This window comes from Neoarius graeffei, chromosome 23 (assembly GCF_027579695.1).
Source record: "Neoarius graeffei isolate fNeoGra1 chromosome 23, fNeoGra1.pri, whole genome shotgun sequence".
In the NCBI taxonomy this organism is placed as follows: Eukaryota; Metazoa; Chordata; class Actinopteri; order Siluriformes; family Ariidae; genus Neoarius; species Neoarius graeffei.
Genome location: NC_083591.1, coordinates 46,571,790 through 46,587,324, shown reverse-complemented (window position 1 = coordinate 46,587,324; position 15,535 = coordinate 46,571,790). Strand labels below are relative to the sequence as shown.

At 40.1% G+C, this 15,535-nt stretch overlaps 1 protein-coding gene across 1 annotated transcript; it reads right to left on the bottom strand.

The window, feature by feature from the left end:
• Positions 1-2,897: 2,897 nt before the first annotated feature.
• sf3a2 (splicing factor 3a, subunit 2) lies at positions 2,898-8,178 on the bottom strand. Its single transcript, XM_060905362.1, has 8 exons — positions 8,107-8,178; positions 7,194-7,467; positions 7,059-7,105; positions 5,497-5,606; positions 5,347-5,396; positions 5,086-5,226; positions 4,028-4,096; positions 2,898-3,854 (listed from the first exon to the last, which is right to left on the bottom strand). The coding sequence occupies exons 2-8, from the start codon at positions 7,389-7,391 to the stop codon at positions 3,552-3,554; spliced, it is 918 nt and encodes a 305-aa protein (XP_060761345.1). The 5' UTR covers positions 7,392-7,467; positions 8,107-8,178; the 3' UTR covers positions 2,898-3,551.
• Between the last annotated feature and the right edge of the window lie 7,357 nt (positions 8,179-15,535).

Sequence of the window (15,535 nt, the reverse complement as noted above, 5' to 3'; positions counted from 1 at the left end):
TGCTCAAAATGGCCAGAAAAATGTCTCGACTATATTTTCTATTCATTTTACAACTTATGGTGGTAAATAAAAGTGTGACTTTTCATGGAAAACACAAAATTGTCTGGGTGACCCCAAACTTTTGAACGGTAGTGTATCTATGAGCAATGCAACATAAATTCATCTTCTTCTTGCTGCTCCTGTTAGGGGTCGCCACAGCAGATCTGTTCCACATATTTGATTTGGCATAGGTTTTACACCGGATGCCCTTGCTGACGCAAACCTCCCCAATCTCTCCGGGCTTGGGGCAACATACAGTGGTGCTTGAAAGTTTGTGAACCCTTTAGAATTTTCTATATTTCTGCATAAATATGACCTAAAACATTATCAGATTTTCACACAAGTCCTAAAAGTAAATAAAGAGAACCCAGCTAAACAAATTAGACAAAAATATTATACTTGATCATTTATTTATTGAGGAAAATTATCCAATATTACATATCTGTGAGTGGCAAAAGTATGTGAACCTCTTGGATTAGCAGTTAATTTAAAGGAGAAATTAGAGTCAGGTGTTTTCAATCAATGGGATGACAATCAGGTGTGAGTGGGCACCCTGTTTTATTTAAAGAACAGGGATCTATCAAAGTCTGATCTTCACAACACATGTTTGTGGAAGTGTATCATGGCACAAACAAAGGAGATTTCTGGGGACCTCAGAAAAAGTGTTGTTGATGCTCATCAGGCTGGAAAAGGTTACAAAACCATCTCTAAAGAGTTTGGACACCACCAATCCACAGTCAGACAGATTGTGTACAAATGGAGGAAATTCAAGACCATTGTTACCCTCCCCAGGAGTGGTCGACCAACAAAGATCACTCCAAGAGCAAGGCGTGTAATAGTCGGCGAGGCCACAAAGGACCCCAGGGTAACTTCTAAGCAACTGAAGGCCTTTCTCACATTGACTAATGTTAATGTTCATGAGTCCACCATCAGGAGAACACTGAACAACAATGGTGTGCATGGCAGGGTTGCAAGGAGAAAGCCACTGCTCTCCAAAAAGAACATTGCTGCTCATCTGCAGTTTGCTACAGATCATGTGGATAAGCCAGAAGGCTATTGGAAAAATGTTTTGTGGACGGATGAGACCAAAATAGAACTTTTTGGTTTAAATGAAAAGCATTATGTTTGGAGAAAGGAAAACACTGCATTGCAGCATAAGAACCTTATCCCATCTGTGAAACATGGTTGTGGTAGTATTATGGTTTGGGCCTGTTTTGCTGCATCTGGGCCAGGACAGTTTGCCATCATTGATAGAACAATTAATTCTGAATTATACCAGCGAATTCTAAAGGAAAATGTCAGGACATCTGTTCATGAACTGAATCTCAAGAGAAGGTGGGTCATGCAGCAAGACAATGACCTTAAGCACACAACTCATTCTACCAAAGAATGGTTAAAAAAAGAATAAAGTTAATGTTTTGGAAAGTCCTGACCTTAATCCAATCGAAATGTTGTGGAAGGACCTGAAGTGAGCAGTTCATGTGAGGAAACTCACCAACATCCCAGAGTTGAAGCTGTTCTGTACGGAGGAATGGGCTAAAATTCCTCCAAGCGGGTGTGCAGGACTGATCAACAGTTACCGGAAACATTTAGTTGCAGTTATTGCTGCATAAGGGGGTCACACCAGGCACTGAAACAAAGGTTCACATACTTTTGCCACTCACAGATATGTAATATTGGATCATTTTCCTCAATAAATAAATGAACAAGTATAATATTTTTGTCTCATTTGTTTAACTGGGTTCTCTTTATCTACTTTTAGGACTTGTGTGAAAATCTGATGTTGTTTTCGGTCATATTTATGCAGAAACATAGAAAATTCTAAAGGGTTCACAAACTTTCAAGCACCACTGTAGATAATTCATCTACTGGCAGGATTTTGGGCAGGCTTGTAGTATTCGAGCCCAGGACTCGGACTTGAGTCCGACTCGTACCCTAATTTTAAGGACTCATGACTTGACTTGAGCACTGATGACTCGGACTTGTTCATTAACTGCATTCGGGCTCGTAAATTGGAGACAAGGACTCGGATTTTTCTTTATTTTTTGTAACATGCCATAATAATATGCATTAAGATATTTATATCTACGTTAATTTTTATTCTAATTTCATGCATATTCCTGATGGAAGACATCTTTTCTTTATTTTTTGTAGGCTATGGTGTGGGACACACATCACACTACTCAAAGCTATCAATGTGTTTTAGTGTGTGCAACAGCTGTGTCATTTGTCTCAGACTTGGACTCTACCCAAAATTTTCTTTAAGGACTTGGACTAGAACACTGGGGACTTGAGACTGGACTTGGACTCAAGGTTTAGTGACTTGGTAACAACACTGATTTTGGGAAGTGGAAGAAAACTGGAGATCCCAGAGGAAATCCACAAGGACACCGGGAGAACATGAGAAACTCGGGACAAGCAGTCAACATGAGCTCAGAACCAACTGGAAACTATAAAGTGGTTATCTTTTTCTTGATATGAAATTAATAGCAGTTTACGGAATAACCGATCTTGAATGAATACAGCACTACTTGGTCACTTCTCTTAGGCGATATTTAAAAATCACAAAACTGTATTAAAATGTATTACCAGTATAATAATGCATTAGCTATTCCATATTTTGGACAAAAAATTTTGTACTAAATAAATGTAGTACAAAATACTACGACTCAAGCTAGCCAATATCAATCCGGATTAAAACAATGACTCAACTTTTGATACCATTATATCCCCAAACCTAGATTTTAAAACAGGATTTCCAATTAGAGTTTCTCAGAACCCAATTTCTTTTTATTACCTCTACGCTATGTATTATTGAAACCAGGCGAAAAGATTAGAGCTATTTTAAATGAAAGCTATTTCAATGGCACATGTATAATTTATTTGCTACTGCCACTTCAGGATAATATTTATATCGGACAAACGCAGGATTACAGGTACTGTTATGACTCTCTGAACATGATCCTTACGCGTGATAAATACACAGTAATGAGACAGCAACCCAAAACCGTCAGACCGAACATGACATGCAAGTGAAAAAATAAGATATGCAACAAAAACAGCAGCACTTCAGAAAACATGAACCATTATCAGATTTTAATAATCATTAAAAAAAAAAAAAAAACACTTGATGTTAGGATAATGTGGCTGTGGTGGTCTCATATCAGAAAGATCATATTTATTTAAAAAAAAATAAAAATACTCTAAACTGTAAAGTTTGAAGATCAAGTCTCCAAGTGGACCTCCAAACAAGGAGAGAATTCAGTTATTAGAGCTTGTGCATGAAATCTGAAACATTCAGGGTTCAAGAGAACAGGAGGCTGCCGTGATCTTAGCAGGAATGCAGTTATAAAAATACCAACAATAAAAATAACCACCACACTCTGATGTATACAAACCTCCTGTTCTTATTTACAAAAATCAGACTGATTCAACAAGTTGACAAAACACCTGCTGAACAAAATCCAATGTAAAGACAAAAAACAAACAAACAAAAAATCTTAAGTGTCCAATCAGTTGCTTGGTGAAGAAGAAATTCCTCCTGGTCCATCAGCAGGTAACGGTGGGGGCAGGTGGGGTGGCAGAGCACCAGGAGGAGGCAAGCCAGAAGCATTGGGCATCTGTGGAGGGCCGTTGGGTGGAGGAGGGGGCATCCCTGGAATTCCTCCGGGTGGTGGTGGGGGCATGGTGTCAGTAGGCGGTCGAATGCTGAGGCCAGTCATCAGAGGAGGTGGGCGCTTGATGGTAGCAGGAGCTGTCTGTCCTCCAGGCTGAGGCAGAAGCTTCTCCATTTTGAAATGGAACTGAAGGAAAAACTAGAGGGAGAAAAAAAAAAACCACAACTGTTCTTGTTTGAGGAACACAAAACAGGACCAAACATTTCACTTTGACTTCGACCAACTTTATTTATCCACAAAGAGGAACTGGATGGAACTGAGACAGAATCAGCATCGTCTCTGGTAGAAAACAAACATCTCCAGACTCTTACTTGTTTCGTTTCTCTATTCCAGTGAGTCCAGAAGCGACTTTCTGATTTGTCTATTTCTCTGCTCGGGACCTGAAGCATGCGAAGAAAGAACGCAGTTATCGCCCAGTGAACAACTGAACTGAAATGATAAAGATGTAGGACTGTGTGATGTAAAATAATAACTACAGTCTTTAAATCGTGGTAACACCTAAATCAATCAGTCACAGTTCAGTTTCAGGACAATTTATCATCAATAAATAAATGCCTCATGAATAAGATTTATAAACATCGGCTACTTCCCCCCACTTTCACGTGATAATTTTGAGGAATTTATTTAAGCTGCCTGTTCATACTTTGCAAAATCATTTCTAGCTATAATTTATAATTAAAATCTATTTATTACACAGCTGCAGTTTTTTTATTTGTATGACAAATACATGTAAATAAAATGTAAACATTATTTTGAGTAATTTTGCTTAATTTACAAGATTAAGAGGAGGAGGATCGAATTATGCCTCTCTAGAATTTTCTTTTTTTTTCTTCCCAAAATGAGTGAACACTGTCCATCAAGGAGCAACACAGATTACATCACAAATCCAAGAATATACATCTATTACATGGCCAAATGTTTGTGGACACCTGACCATTCACACACATGCTTTCTGAAGATCTCATTCCAGATTTATTCCTCCTTTGTGGTTATAAAAACCTCCACTCTTATGGGAAAGCTTTCTAGAAGCTTACGGAGTGTGACTGTTAGGCGTTCCAGTTCATCCCAAAGGTGTTCAACGAGGCTGAGGTCAGAGCTCTGCGCCGGACACTCAGGTTCTTCCACTTCAATCTTGTCAAACCATGTCTTCATAGAGCTCAGTTTGTGCACAGGGACACTGTCATGCTGGAACAGGTTCGAGTCCCTTAGTTCCAGTGAAGGGAAACGGTCTGCTTCAAACTTTGTGGCACAACTACATATGTTTGTCGTGGTCATGCGTCCACATACTTTTGGCCATATTCTGACAATTTATACATTTGTTTTAATAATTAATATTGACTAAAAGGAATATTAGTGGCTAGAAATAGACCTTAAACGCAATGGTTTCGTAGGGCTCGGCTGCCAGGAGCAGATACTGCCAGCGACGGTCTGGAGGCTCGATACGCTGCTCATACGCAGACATGAAGCGGTGTCTGGGTCCAATTCCTTCTGCAATCTCAGGATAGTCAATCTGAAAAGGAAAACGCCCACAGTACAATGTGCATCAGTGTCATAAATAACACTTCTTTGTCCCAGGTTTTATTTCAAAATACATTTATCTGTCTGTAGACTGAAGCACCAATTATATAACCTGAAACAGTAGACTCTGTTGACCCGTCTCTGGATCCCTCTGTTTCGTTACTAAGGAAAAAAAGAAACAGAATGAACAAAATACATTTGTGAAGAGACAGCAAACATTTTATCCTGAATCGATTACAGTTACAGCATTTTAGGCTTGTACCTTTGTAACCTGGTCGCCCGATCTTTACAAACTTCTTCACTTCCACCTTTACTTTCTCGGGCGCTGGTTGGGCTGGAGCCTCTTTGGCCTCTTTAGCTGCTCTTCGTGCTCTAGAAGAGGAAAAATAAACAGGGTTAAGATTAGAATGGGGGGGAAAAAAAGGGTCAAAAGTCAGAGGCAAACGTATGAGAGAAAACATGAAACAAAGCACGTGTAGATTTTAATATGGAAACGGCAAGTTACTGAATCATTGTGTGTGAAAAGTACTGAAGATGCACACAACATATCAAAAAAGTGTACTGTAATGTAATTCATGACGATATCCATATTATATCCCATTTCAACATACTTCTGAATTCTCAAATCAGATGGCGTTGATTAATTTTCTACAACAGCAGCAGCACAGCCAGTTGCACATGGCAGGGTTATATTAATGCACTCATTCTAACACACTGTCATTCAGAAGCGCTTATATAGCAGACACTCCACAAGACTAATAAGAAATTAATTTTAAAAAGGGTGCCGGTATCTAGAAGAAAAAAAAAACAAACCACACACAACTGTTAATATGGAGTGGTTTTCACTGAGGATTAACATTTACCGAAGGAGGCTCCAATATCTAACAATGTTTTCAACCACAGAAAAGTCTTCAACAAAAGAGCTACAACAGCATGGCTTCATAGACAGTGCGCGTGTAGCCTGGGCCCGCCCATCCTAAGTGTGACGCAACATGAGGGCCTGTTGCGAGCTTAGTCTGGCAAGGCAAGCTATCTCCACCTCTTCCAAGCTCCCGAAAAATCGGGAGCCAATCAACTTTGAGCATCTCCAACGGCCCTGGGTAGAGGCGTGTTCAAGGCAGTGACATAGTAGAACTGCGACCGGAAGCCATAGATTGTTTACAGAATCTATGCCGGAAGCGCTTCATTCACTAGAAACATTACGAACATGGAGCAGCAGCAAGCCTTTGACACAGCGGTAGATGCTGTATTGAAAGCATTCAACGGGAAGTTCTCATTGAAAACGGAGCAAAGAGCAGCCCTGGAGGTATTTATCTTCTTCCCGTTACTCAAGCAGTTTCCGTCGCGTCACATACGTCAGAGGAAAGAGTGATGTGATTGGTTTAAGCTTCGTCACAGCCTTTTCTGGCTTCGACCAGTAGCAAACTGGCATTTCAGGGAGGCGGGTCAACCATGCCTTTGGGAAATGGTTGGGCTTAATATCTTTGCCAGACCAAATGCTCGCAGAGCTTTGAAGTCGCGTTAGCCAGACTAGAGTGCGTGTGCTTGACTGGCCTGCTGCCAGTCCAGATCTGTCTCTTATTGAGAATGTATGACACATCATGAAGAGGAGACTCAGACAATGGTGACCACAGCCTATTGAGCAGCTGAAGCCTTGTATCAAGCAAAAATGGACAAAAATTCCATTTGCAAAACTACACAATTAGTATCCTCAGATCCCATACGATTAAAGTGTTATTAAAGGAAAGGTGATGTAAAGCAGTGGTAATAAGTTGTACGTGAGCGTTTCGAGATACCATTTGTAGACAAAAATGTTATACTTACAAATTAGTCTGGTGCTTCTTTCCCTGTGTGTGAGCCAGATAACTCCCCTAAAGAAGAAGTCAAGAATGAAATAAATATGGAGAAGTCCCTACAGATAATAAAGTAGATTAACAAATTCAGGTTTTCTGATCATACCTCATTATTATGAAGTGTGAGACACAGCTTGCACTCATAAGAGCCCAAATGGTTCTTCATGAAGTAAGGGTCCTTGTTGATGTCTATGGTTTCTAACGCGAGTTGGCGTAGGCGTTCTCGCCGGTCCCGGTTGCTCTCGGAGGCTGAAGCAACCCCGCCACTGCCGGTCTTTCCACCGGCTCGGTGCTGGAAGTCCATCTTTACAGAGCAGTGGATTCAATAACTGAGAACGAACCCTTTCTCTCTGTCAGAATTCACACAGTGCTGTGCGCACCTACAAAAATCACAAAGGGACACATGATAAACCATATATACAAACAAGGACAGACTTTTGTACACAAATTTTGGTTTAAACTGATTAAAAGAAAAAAAGTGTTTGGACATCTGTTTTATTTTTTATGTAAAGACCCTGAGAAAATAAAAAAATATATATATGACTCCATTTTCAGATAAAAATATGATACACTATGGGGGGAAACAACACTGGAGACATTTTCTCAGGTTTATTTGTAGCATAGTTATAGTAGTTTACATAAAATTAAATAACTAAGATGCCAACCAGGTCAGCCAGCAGAACTTAAAGTGATTTGCTCCATTCCAAAATAACTTCTACACACTCACTGCATTAAAAAGCGAAAAACAATAACCTTGGCTGCACCCTATTTAGTGCACTACATGTTCATTTAGGAAGCGTTTGGATTCAAGCGCTGTGTTTTCGGCTAACCGGCTAACGCAGCAAGCTAACCCCATTCATCTTCAGCCTCCAGTTAATATTCCATATTTCTGTCAAATTATGCACAGATACAAACTTTAATCACCTATTTCAAATAATAAAAACAATAAACGTTTCCACAGGCACATTATAACATGTGTATAAGTGATGTTTTTTTTAATTATTTATTTTTTCAAGTACCTCAACGTTCACCTCACGCTTGCCGCCGTAATCTGCACAGTGCGCATGCGCCACACGGTGCGTTTCCTGTTCCTGTTATTTTGACACATAAAACTTTATTAAACTTAACTTTTTTATGCCTTTTATCTTGTGGTATTTAGCTCGTTTTTAATTGTTATTTGATTCTATGCACATACTTCACTCTTTGTAAATAATCATTAGAAGGACAGACATTTGATTTGCACATTTTAGGAAAACCTTTAAACAAAAATAAAAAAAAAAATTAAAATAACTTGTAGAAATGATGAATGTGGTGCATTAATCCAAAACAAACAGAAAAATTGATTATCTAGTCAATAATATATTGATTCTTGGTACATTTTATACACAAATCGAATAAATGAAACTTCAATTCAAATTTAGTTTCCAAACAAACAAATAAATAAGAATCATGCAGGACTATGAAAAGGACATTACTAAACACTTACATTTTTCATAATCATGTTAAATCCTCACTTAGTCTTAGTAACTATCGTTACCCTTGTCACGACCTCATGAGTGTGTGTGTGTGTGTTAACTTTATTGGCAACATAGAATTCACATAGAAATTGAGCAGAAAATGTGCAAAACTCAACCAGTACAGTCTTGTCAGAGGATCAGAGAGATAGGAAAGGGGAAAAAAAACAACTAATAATAATAATAATAATAATAATAATAATTTACTATAAAGTTGTATTAACAGCAGCAATGCTTTCTTAGGTTTGGGGTTATAAGATAAGATAGCCTTTTATTATCCCACAAGGGGAAATTTAGATTGTTACAGCAGCAAAATATAGAAAGAGAAGAAGATAAGACAGTGAAGGAGTGGTGCAAAAGTACTAAGTATACAAAAAAGGGTATATATAAAAAGAAATAAACTACAAATTTAAAGATAAATTTGTAGTTTAAAACTATTTTTTATTTGAAGAAAAAATAGTTTTTAATATTTGAATTAGATTTTTAAAAAGGGGGGGAGGGTATTACATTACTGAATTTACATTTATTTATGTAATATTTAACCAGGGCGGCACGGTGGTGTAGTGGTTAGCGCTGTCGCCTCACAGCAAGAAGGTCCGGGTTCGAGCCCCGTGGCCGGCGAGGGCCTTTCTGTGCGGAGTTTGCATGTTCTCCCCGTGTCCGCGTGGGTTTCCTCCGGGTGCTCCGGTTTCCCCCACAGTCCAAAGACATGCAGGTTAGGTTAACTGGTGACTCTAAATTGACCGTAAATGTGAGTGTGAATGGTTGTCTGTGTCTATGTGTCAGCCCTGTGATGACCTGGCGACTTGTCCAGGGTGTACCCCGCCTTTCGCCCGTAGTCAGCTGGGATAGGCTCCAGCTTGCCTGCGACCCTGTAGAAGGATAAAGCGGCTAGAGATAATGAGATGAGATGAGATATTTAACCAACAAGAATTGCAAACGGGTTTAAAACTACTTCTTTCGGTTTTATGGCGGTTGGCGACTAGCTTTAATGGTGCATTACCGCCACCAGCTGGACTGGGGTGTGGTACTTGAGTTTAACCTTTCTAAGTATGAGGCAAAACAAAAACAAACTAGACAGGGACACTCTAACGAGTGCAAACCCCGCCTTTTCCCTATTAAAAGACATTGGGCGAAAATTTCCAAGTTCTGCCATGACCTTGACCTTTGACCTTTGACCTCCAAAATTTAATGGTTTCCTTCCTGGGTGATTGGCAACACATGTACAAAATTTGGTCCAAATCGATCCATTGGTTCTTGAGATATCTTGCAGACACACAGACAGACAGACAGACAGATACACACACACACAGACTGACACAGGTGAAAATAATAACCCCTCCGACTACTGTCGGCGGGGTTAACTAGACAGGGACACTCTAACGAGTGCAAACCCCGCCTTTTCCCTATTAAAATACATTGGGCGAAAATTTCGAAGTTCTGCCATGACCTTGACCTTTGACCTCCAAAATTTAATGGTTTCCTTCCTGGGTGATTGGCAACACGTACAAAATTTGGTCCAAATCGATCCATTGGTTCTTGAGATATCTTGCAGACACACAGACAGACAGATACACACACACACAGACTGACGCAGGTGAAAATAATAACCCCTCCGACTACTGTCGGCGGGGTTAACAAACAAACAAAAACAGAGTCTTGCAGCAGGACATGGTACAGGCGCCGTACCACACGGTGATGCAGCTGGTCAGGATGTTCTCGATGGTGCCTCTGTAGAATGTGTGCATGATGGGGGCCGGGACTCTTGCTCTCCTCAGTTTAATTTCCCTATATTGAATACCTTTTTGTATGAATGTTATGACTCCTCCACCTTTTCCAGATTCTCTATCCCTCCTTATTAAAGTATATCCTTTAATAATAAAATCCAGTTTGGGGATCAACCAAGTTTCCTGTATACATACAACATTAGGTTTTACACTTAAATTATCTACATATCTTTTAAATTCCTGCCCGTTCACTATTAAGCTCCTCGCATTCCATTGCAATATAAACAAGACCATTATCCTGAGCCAACCCATACTTGAGATGATTGTTGTACCTCTTCATTTAAAGTATCCCTGACTCATTCCCACAGCAGTTCTTTTACACCCAAGAATTTCTCAGCAGATTTGACTACAATTTTAATTTTCTCTGTTCAGCTTGTCGTCTGTGCTGAACAATTGATGACCTCAGCCATCTCATCTCATTATCTCTAGCCGCTTTATCCTTCTACAGGGTTGCAGGCAAGCTGGAGCCTATCCCAGCTGACTACAGGCGAAAGGCGGGGTACACCCTGGACAAGTCGCCAGGTCATCACCAGGGGTGTAGTGGGCGTGGTACGCGGGGGTACGCCGTCCACCCACTTCTCCCGAGGTGAGATTAAAAAAAAAACTGTCATTCAATGGCCTGAGTTTATACGCTCTACAGTAAGTGACACGTGCCTTTGTGCTCATCAATGCCCGCCCCAATCGAACGTTACGTAAAACGTAGCGACGCAAAGTAGAATGCATTCTAAACGCAGCCGAGATATTAGAATTATGTAAACGGTTGACTCCGCCATCTGTCGGTTTAATGCTTCATGATCTTTGAAGTTCTAATGCGATTTTTGCTCAGTATAGGCCTATGATTTTGAATAGCCTAATAATAACAGTAGGGTCTCTCTCTCTCTCTGTGTGTGTGTGTGTGTGTGTGCGCGCGCGTGTGTGTGATTTCCGGGCGTTCATGGTAGCAGCACCGAGAGGGCAACAGAACTGATATAATCGCCTGCCTGGTCATCCTTACGCAGATCATTTCACCACATACTGTATTATATATATGATTTGAAATTCATAATCTTTGTGGTGGCGGCACGGTGGTGTAGTGGTTAGCGCTGTCGCCTCACAGCAAGAAGGTCCTGGGTTCGAGCCCCGGGGCCGGCGAGGGCCTTTCTGTGCGGAGTTTGCATGTTCTCCCCGTGTCCGCGTGGGTTTCCTCCGGGTGCTCCGGTTTCCCCCACAGTCCAAAGACATGCAGGTTAGGTTAACTGGTGACTCTAAATTGACCGTGAGTGTGAATGGTTGTCTGTGTCTATGTGTCAGCCCTGTGATGACCTGGCAACTTGTCCAGGGTGTACCCCGCCTTTCGCCCATAGTCAGCTGGGATAGGCTCCAGCTTGCCTGCAACCCTGTAGAAGGATAAAGCGGCTAGAGATAATGAGATGAGATGAATCTTTGTGGCCTTCCTGTTTAGTGTTTTGTTGTACATCCAAAAATGTGAAATGACAATAAATTTAAAGAAATACTCAAGTCTTTAAGAAGGAGTGCATGGTAGGGCTTAACCCAATGGCTGCATGTCATGTATTTTGTATACGCAGGTGCCTCAATCGCGCCAGACTAAATGCTTGATTTATTCGATTGGTGCCTTTTATAATAAATTTCAGCCCATTGCTGGTTTGTATGCGATGTGAGTGAGTGACGTGACTTTTTTTGAACTTCTGGACACATGCTGTAGCTGTTGCCACGGCAGTAAGTAGGCTAGTAAAAATATCGAATTCCGAATGCAGCTCGGCTCAAATGAACATGAATCGAACATGAACAAAGGTGTTTGTGTATCATAATTTCCAATATTTTGGCTTCATGCCTGATAGTCCATGTTAAACCTATGCAAGGTTTATGTTGAGTTCCAACAGCAGAGTGGTGCTGTCTACGACGATGCATTCGGAAGGAGAAGGCGAATTTGTTCCTCTTTAGCCATTTCGGCATATTTATTGGAGACAAAATAAACCGCGGCTTTTCGCCATAACAGTTGGGCTGTACTGACAAACACGAATGAAAATTGCACACACAAAAATGTCTGGAAAAAAGTGTCTTTTTGTGCCCTCTTGTGTTGTTAAAAGAACGTAACATTTATACAAATCATTCATACCAAACATAGGCGACCAAACAAAGGCTACCGCTTCTGACATGATATCAAATCGATGACATCACGAATCGCGTACCCCCACTTTAAAAATCTCCACTACACCACTGGTCATCACAGGGCTGACACATAGACACAGACAACCATTCACACTCACGGTCAATTTAGAGTCACCAGTTAACCTAACCTGCATGTCTTTGGACTGTGGGGGAAACTGGAGTACCCGAAGGAAACCCACACGGACAGAACATGCAAACTCCGCACAGAAAAGCCCTCGTCAATCACTGGGCTCGAACCCAGGACCTTCTTGCTGTGAGGCGACAGCACTAACCACTACACCACTGTGCCGCCCGACCTCAGCCATGAACAATATAAAATTACTTTTAGACACAGTGTTTCCTCTTTAAATTTTGTCACACTTTACACACGACCTCCCCTCTTTCACTGTGTTCCCCCCCACAATTACTACATTTTAACTTTGCATCCTTATCACAGGCGGCACGGTGGTGTAGTGGTTAGCGCTGTCGCCTCACAGCAAGAAGGTCCTGGGTTCGAGCCCCGGGGCCGGCGAGGGCCTTTCTGTGTGGAGTTTGCATGTTCTCCGCGTGGGTTTCCTCCGGGTGCTCCGGTTTCCCCCACAGTCCAAAGACATGCAGGTTAGGTTAACTGGTGACTCTAAATTGACCGTAGGTGTGAATGTGAGTGTGAATGGTTGTCTGTGTCTATGTGTCAGCCCTGTGATGACCTGGCGACTTGTCCAGGGTGTACCCCGCCTTTCGCCCATAGTCAGCTGGGATAGGCTCCAGCTTGCCTGCGACCCTGTAGAAGGATAAAGCGGCTAGAGATAATGGATGGATGGATGGATCCTTATCACACTGCCCATATTCATGCTCTCCACTGCACTTATTACACCTTTGTTTCCCCTTGCAGCTACATGTCCAAACTTTTGGCACTTAAAGCATCTTAGTGGTGGTGGGATATACAGTACCAGTCAAAAGTTTGGAAACACCTTCAAATTCGATGTTTTTTCTTTATTTTAATTAACTAAAAGACACTTTGTGTCATAAAGTAATAACTGACTGTTATTTCTCTTTACTTAGTTGAGTGGTTCTTGACATAATATGGATTACTACAGTTGTCGAACAGGGCTATTTACTGTATTTTTATTATTTACTCTTTACTGGTTGATGGTGTCAAATGCATTAAGAAGGCAAGAAATTCCATTTTTGACAAGACACACCTGTTAATTGAGAAGCATTCCAGGTGACTGCCTCATGAAGCTGGTTCAGATAATGCCAATAGTGTGCAAAGCTGTTATCAAGGTAAATAGTGACGACTTTGAATAATCTAAAAGATGAAAGTTTTTTTTACACTTTTTTGTTTACCATATAATTCCATATGTTCTTTCATAGTTTTGATGAGTTCAGTATTGTTCTACAATGTAGGGGAAAAAAAAAAAGACATCGAATTTGAAGGTGTTTCCAAACTTTTGACTGGTACTGTACATCTTGACTTCATAACTCATGTATCCTATGAATACCCTCCCAGGAAGTTTATTTTCTTCAAATGTTAGCACAATTGAAAGGCTATCGGTTATAATTCCACCTTGTCTTGTTTTCAGCCACTTTGCTTCCTTTACCTTGGCATTAGTTATACTTTCTTTGACATCATCCACTGATTCCCTTAAAGTGCCATTCCACCATTGGATGTATTCTTTGGCATAAAATACAATATATTTTGACAACATATATAAATGGTATCACTAGATAGAGAAATCTTTTAGCTTCAAAATGATATATCAAACATAATTTTTTGACAACGACAAGTATATTAATTTTGCAACCAAAGTCACCTACCCTTTTAATTTCCGTGTGTGATGTCATCGGCAGGTTCCCCTTCTTGTGTACCACGTGACGTGTGACGTGGCACATATTATCAGCAATGGCGGATAGAACACGATAAAAATAATACCAATAACTAACTAATACCAATAAATCTAGCTAACTGAAAGATTAACTCAATTTTTCGCAATTTTTTTGGCCCCCATATACGAGGAGAAATGACTCCCTCACTTTGGGGGTTTCTTGGTCTAAAAATAAACCGACACGTGGTACACAAGAAGGGGAACCTGCCGATGACATCACGTTTCACTACCGCGCGGAAATTAAAAGGGTAGGTGACTTTGGTCGCAAAATTAATATACTTGTCGTTGTCAAAAAATTATGTTTGATATATCATTTTGAAGCTAAAAGATTTCTCTGTATAGTCATGTTGACATAAAATATATTGTATTTTATGCCAAAGAATACATCCAATGGTGGAATGGCACTTTAAGGGTTGTTTTACAATCAGGGTACGCAAGCTAAAAATCACATTTAACACTTATTATCTTCAATATCAAAAGGCTTGACTAAAATAAACTTGGTTGTTTATTGTAGCCCTGTGATAGCTCTATTTACCATGCAAAAAAAAAATTTGGTGATAACGTTATTTTTGGTGAATGTATGGCAATATATGTCATATTTAGCAAAATTACTCATGTCATTTAGAAAAAGTGCTTTTTTGACCACAGGTAGCTCCAAAAGGGATGCACTTAAATCATTCTTTATACTATAAAACAAATATTTGGTTCCATATCATTGGAAACATAGTTAAGTTTTAATGTTGAATGCCAGTAAGTTTTCAGACTATTTTGATCAAATTAGTATGTAATTGTGTCAAAAAAAATGTCCTCTCCGAGACAGCTAATTTTTCAATATAAAATACCATATCTAAAATGATTATTTTCATCCTAAAATGTGGTCAAGATATTGGGACATAAATATTAGAGACAACTAACACAAAGCTTACAGCCTTATATTTAAAAGCACTATGGAAGTAGTGGATTCTGAATTGTCAAAAAAAATAAAAAGTCCTCTCCAAGAATCACTTCATTTGTTTCTCCCATCTTCTAGCAGATTACACAAAACTACCATACACACGTCAGAAAATTACCTGAAATCTGTTCTTTAACTTGTTCTTCACTTAAAAACTGGTA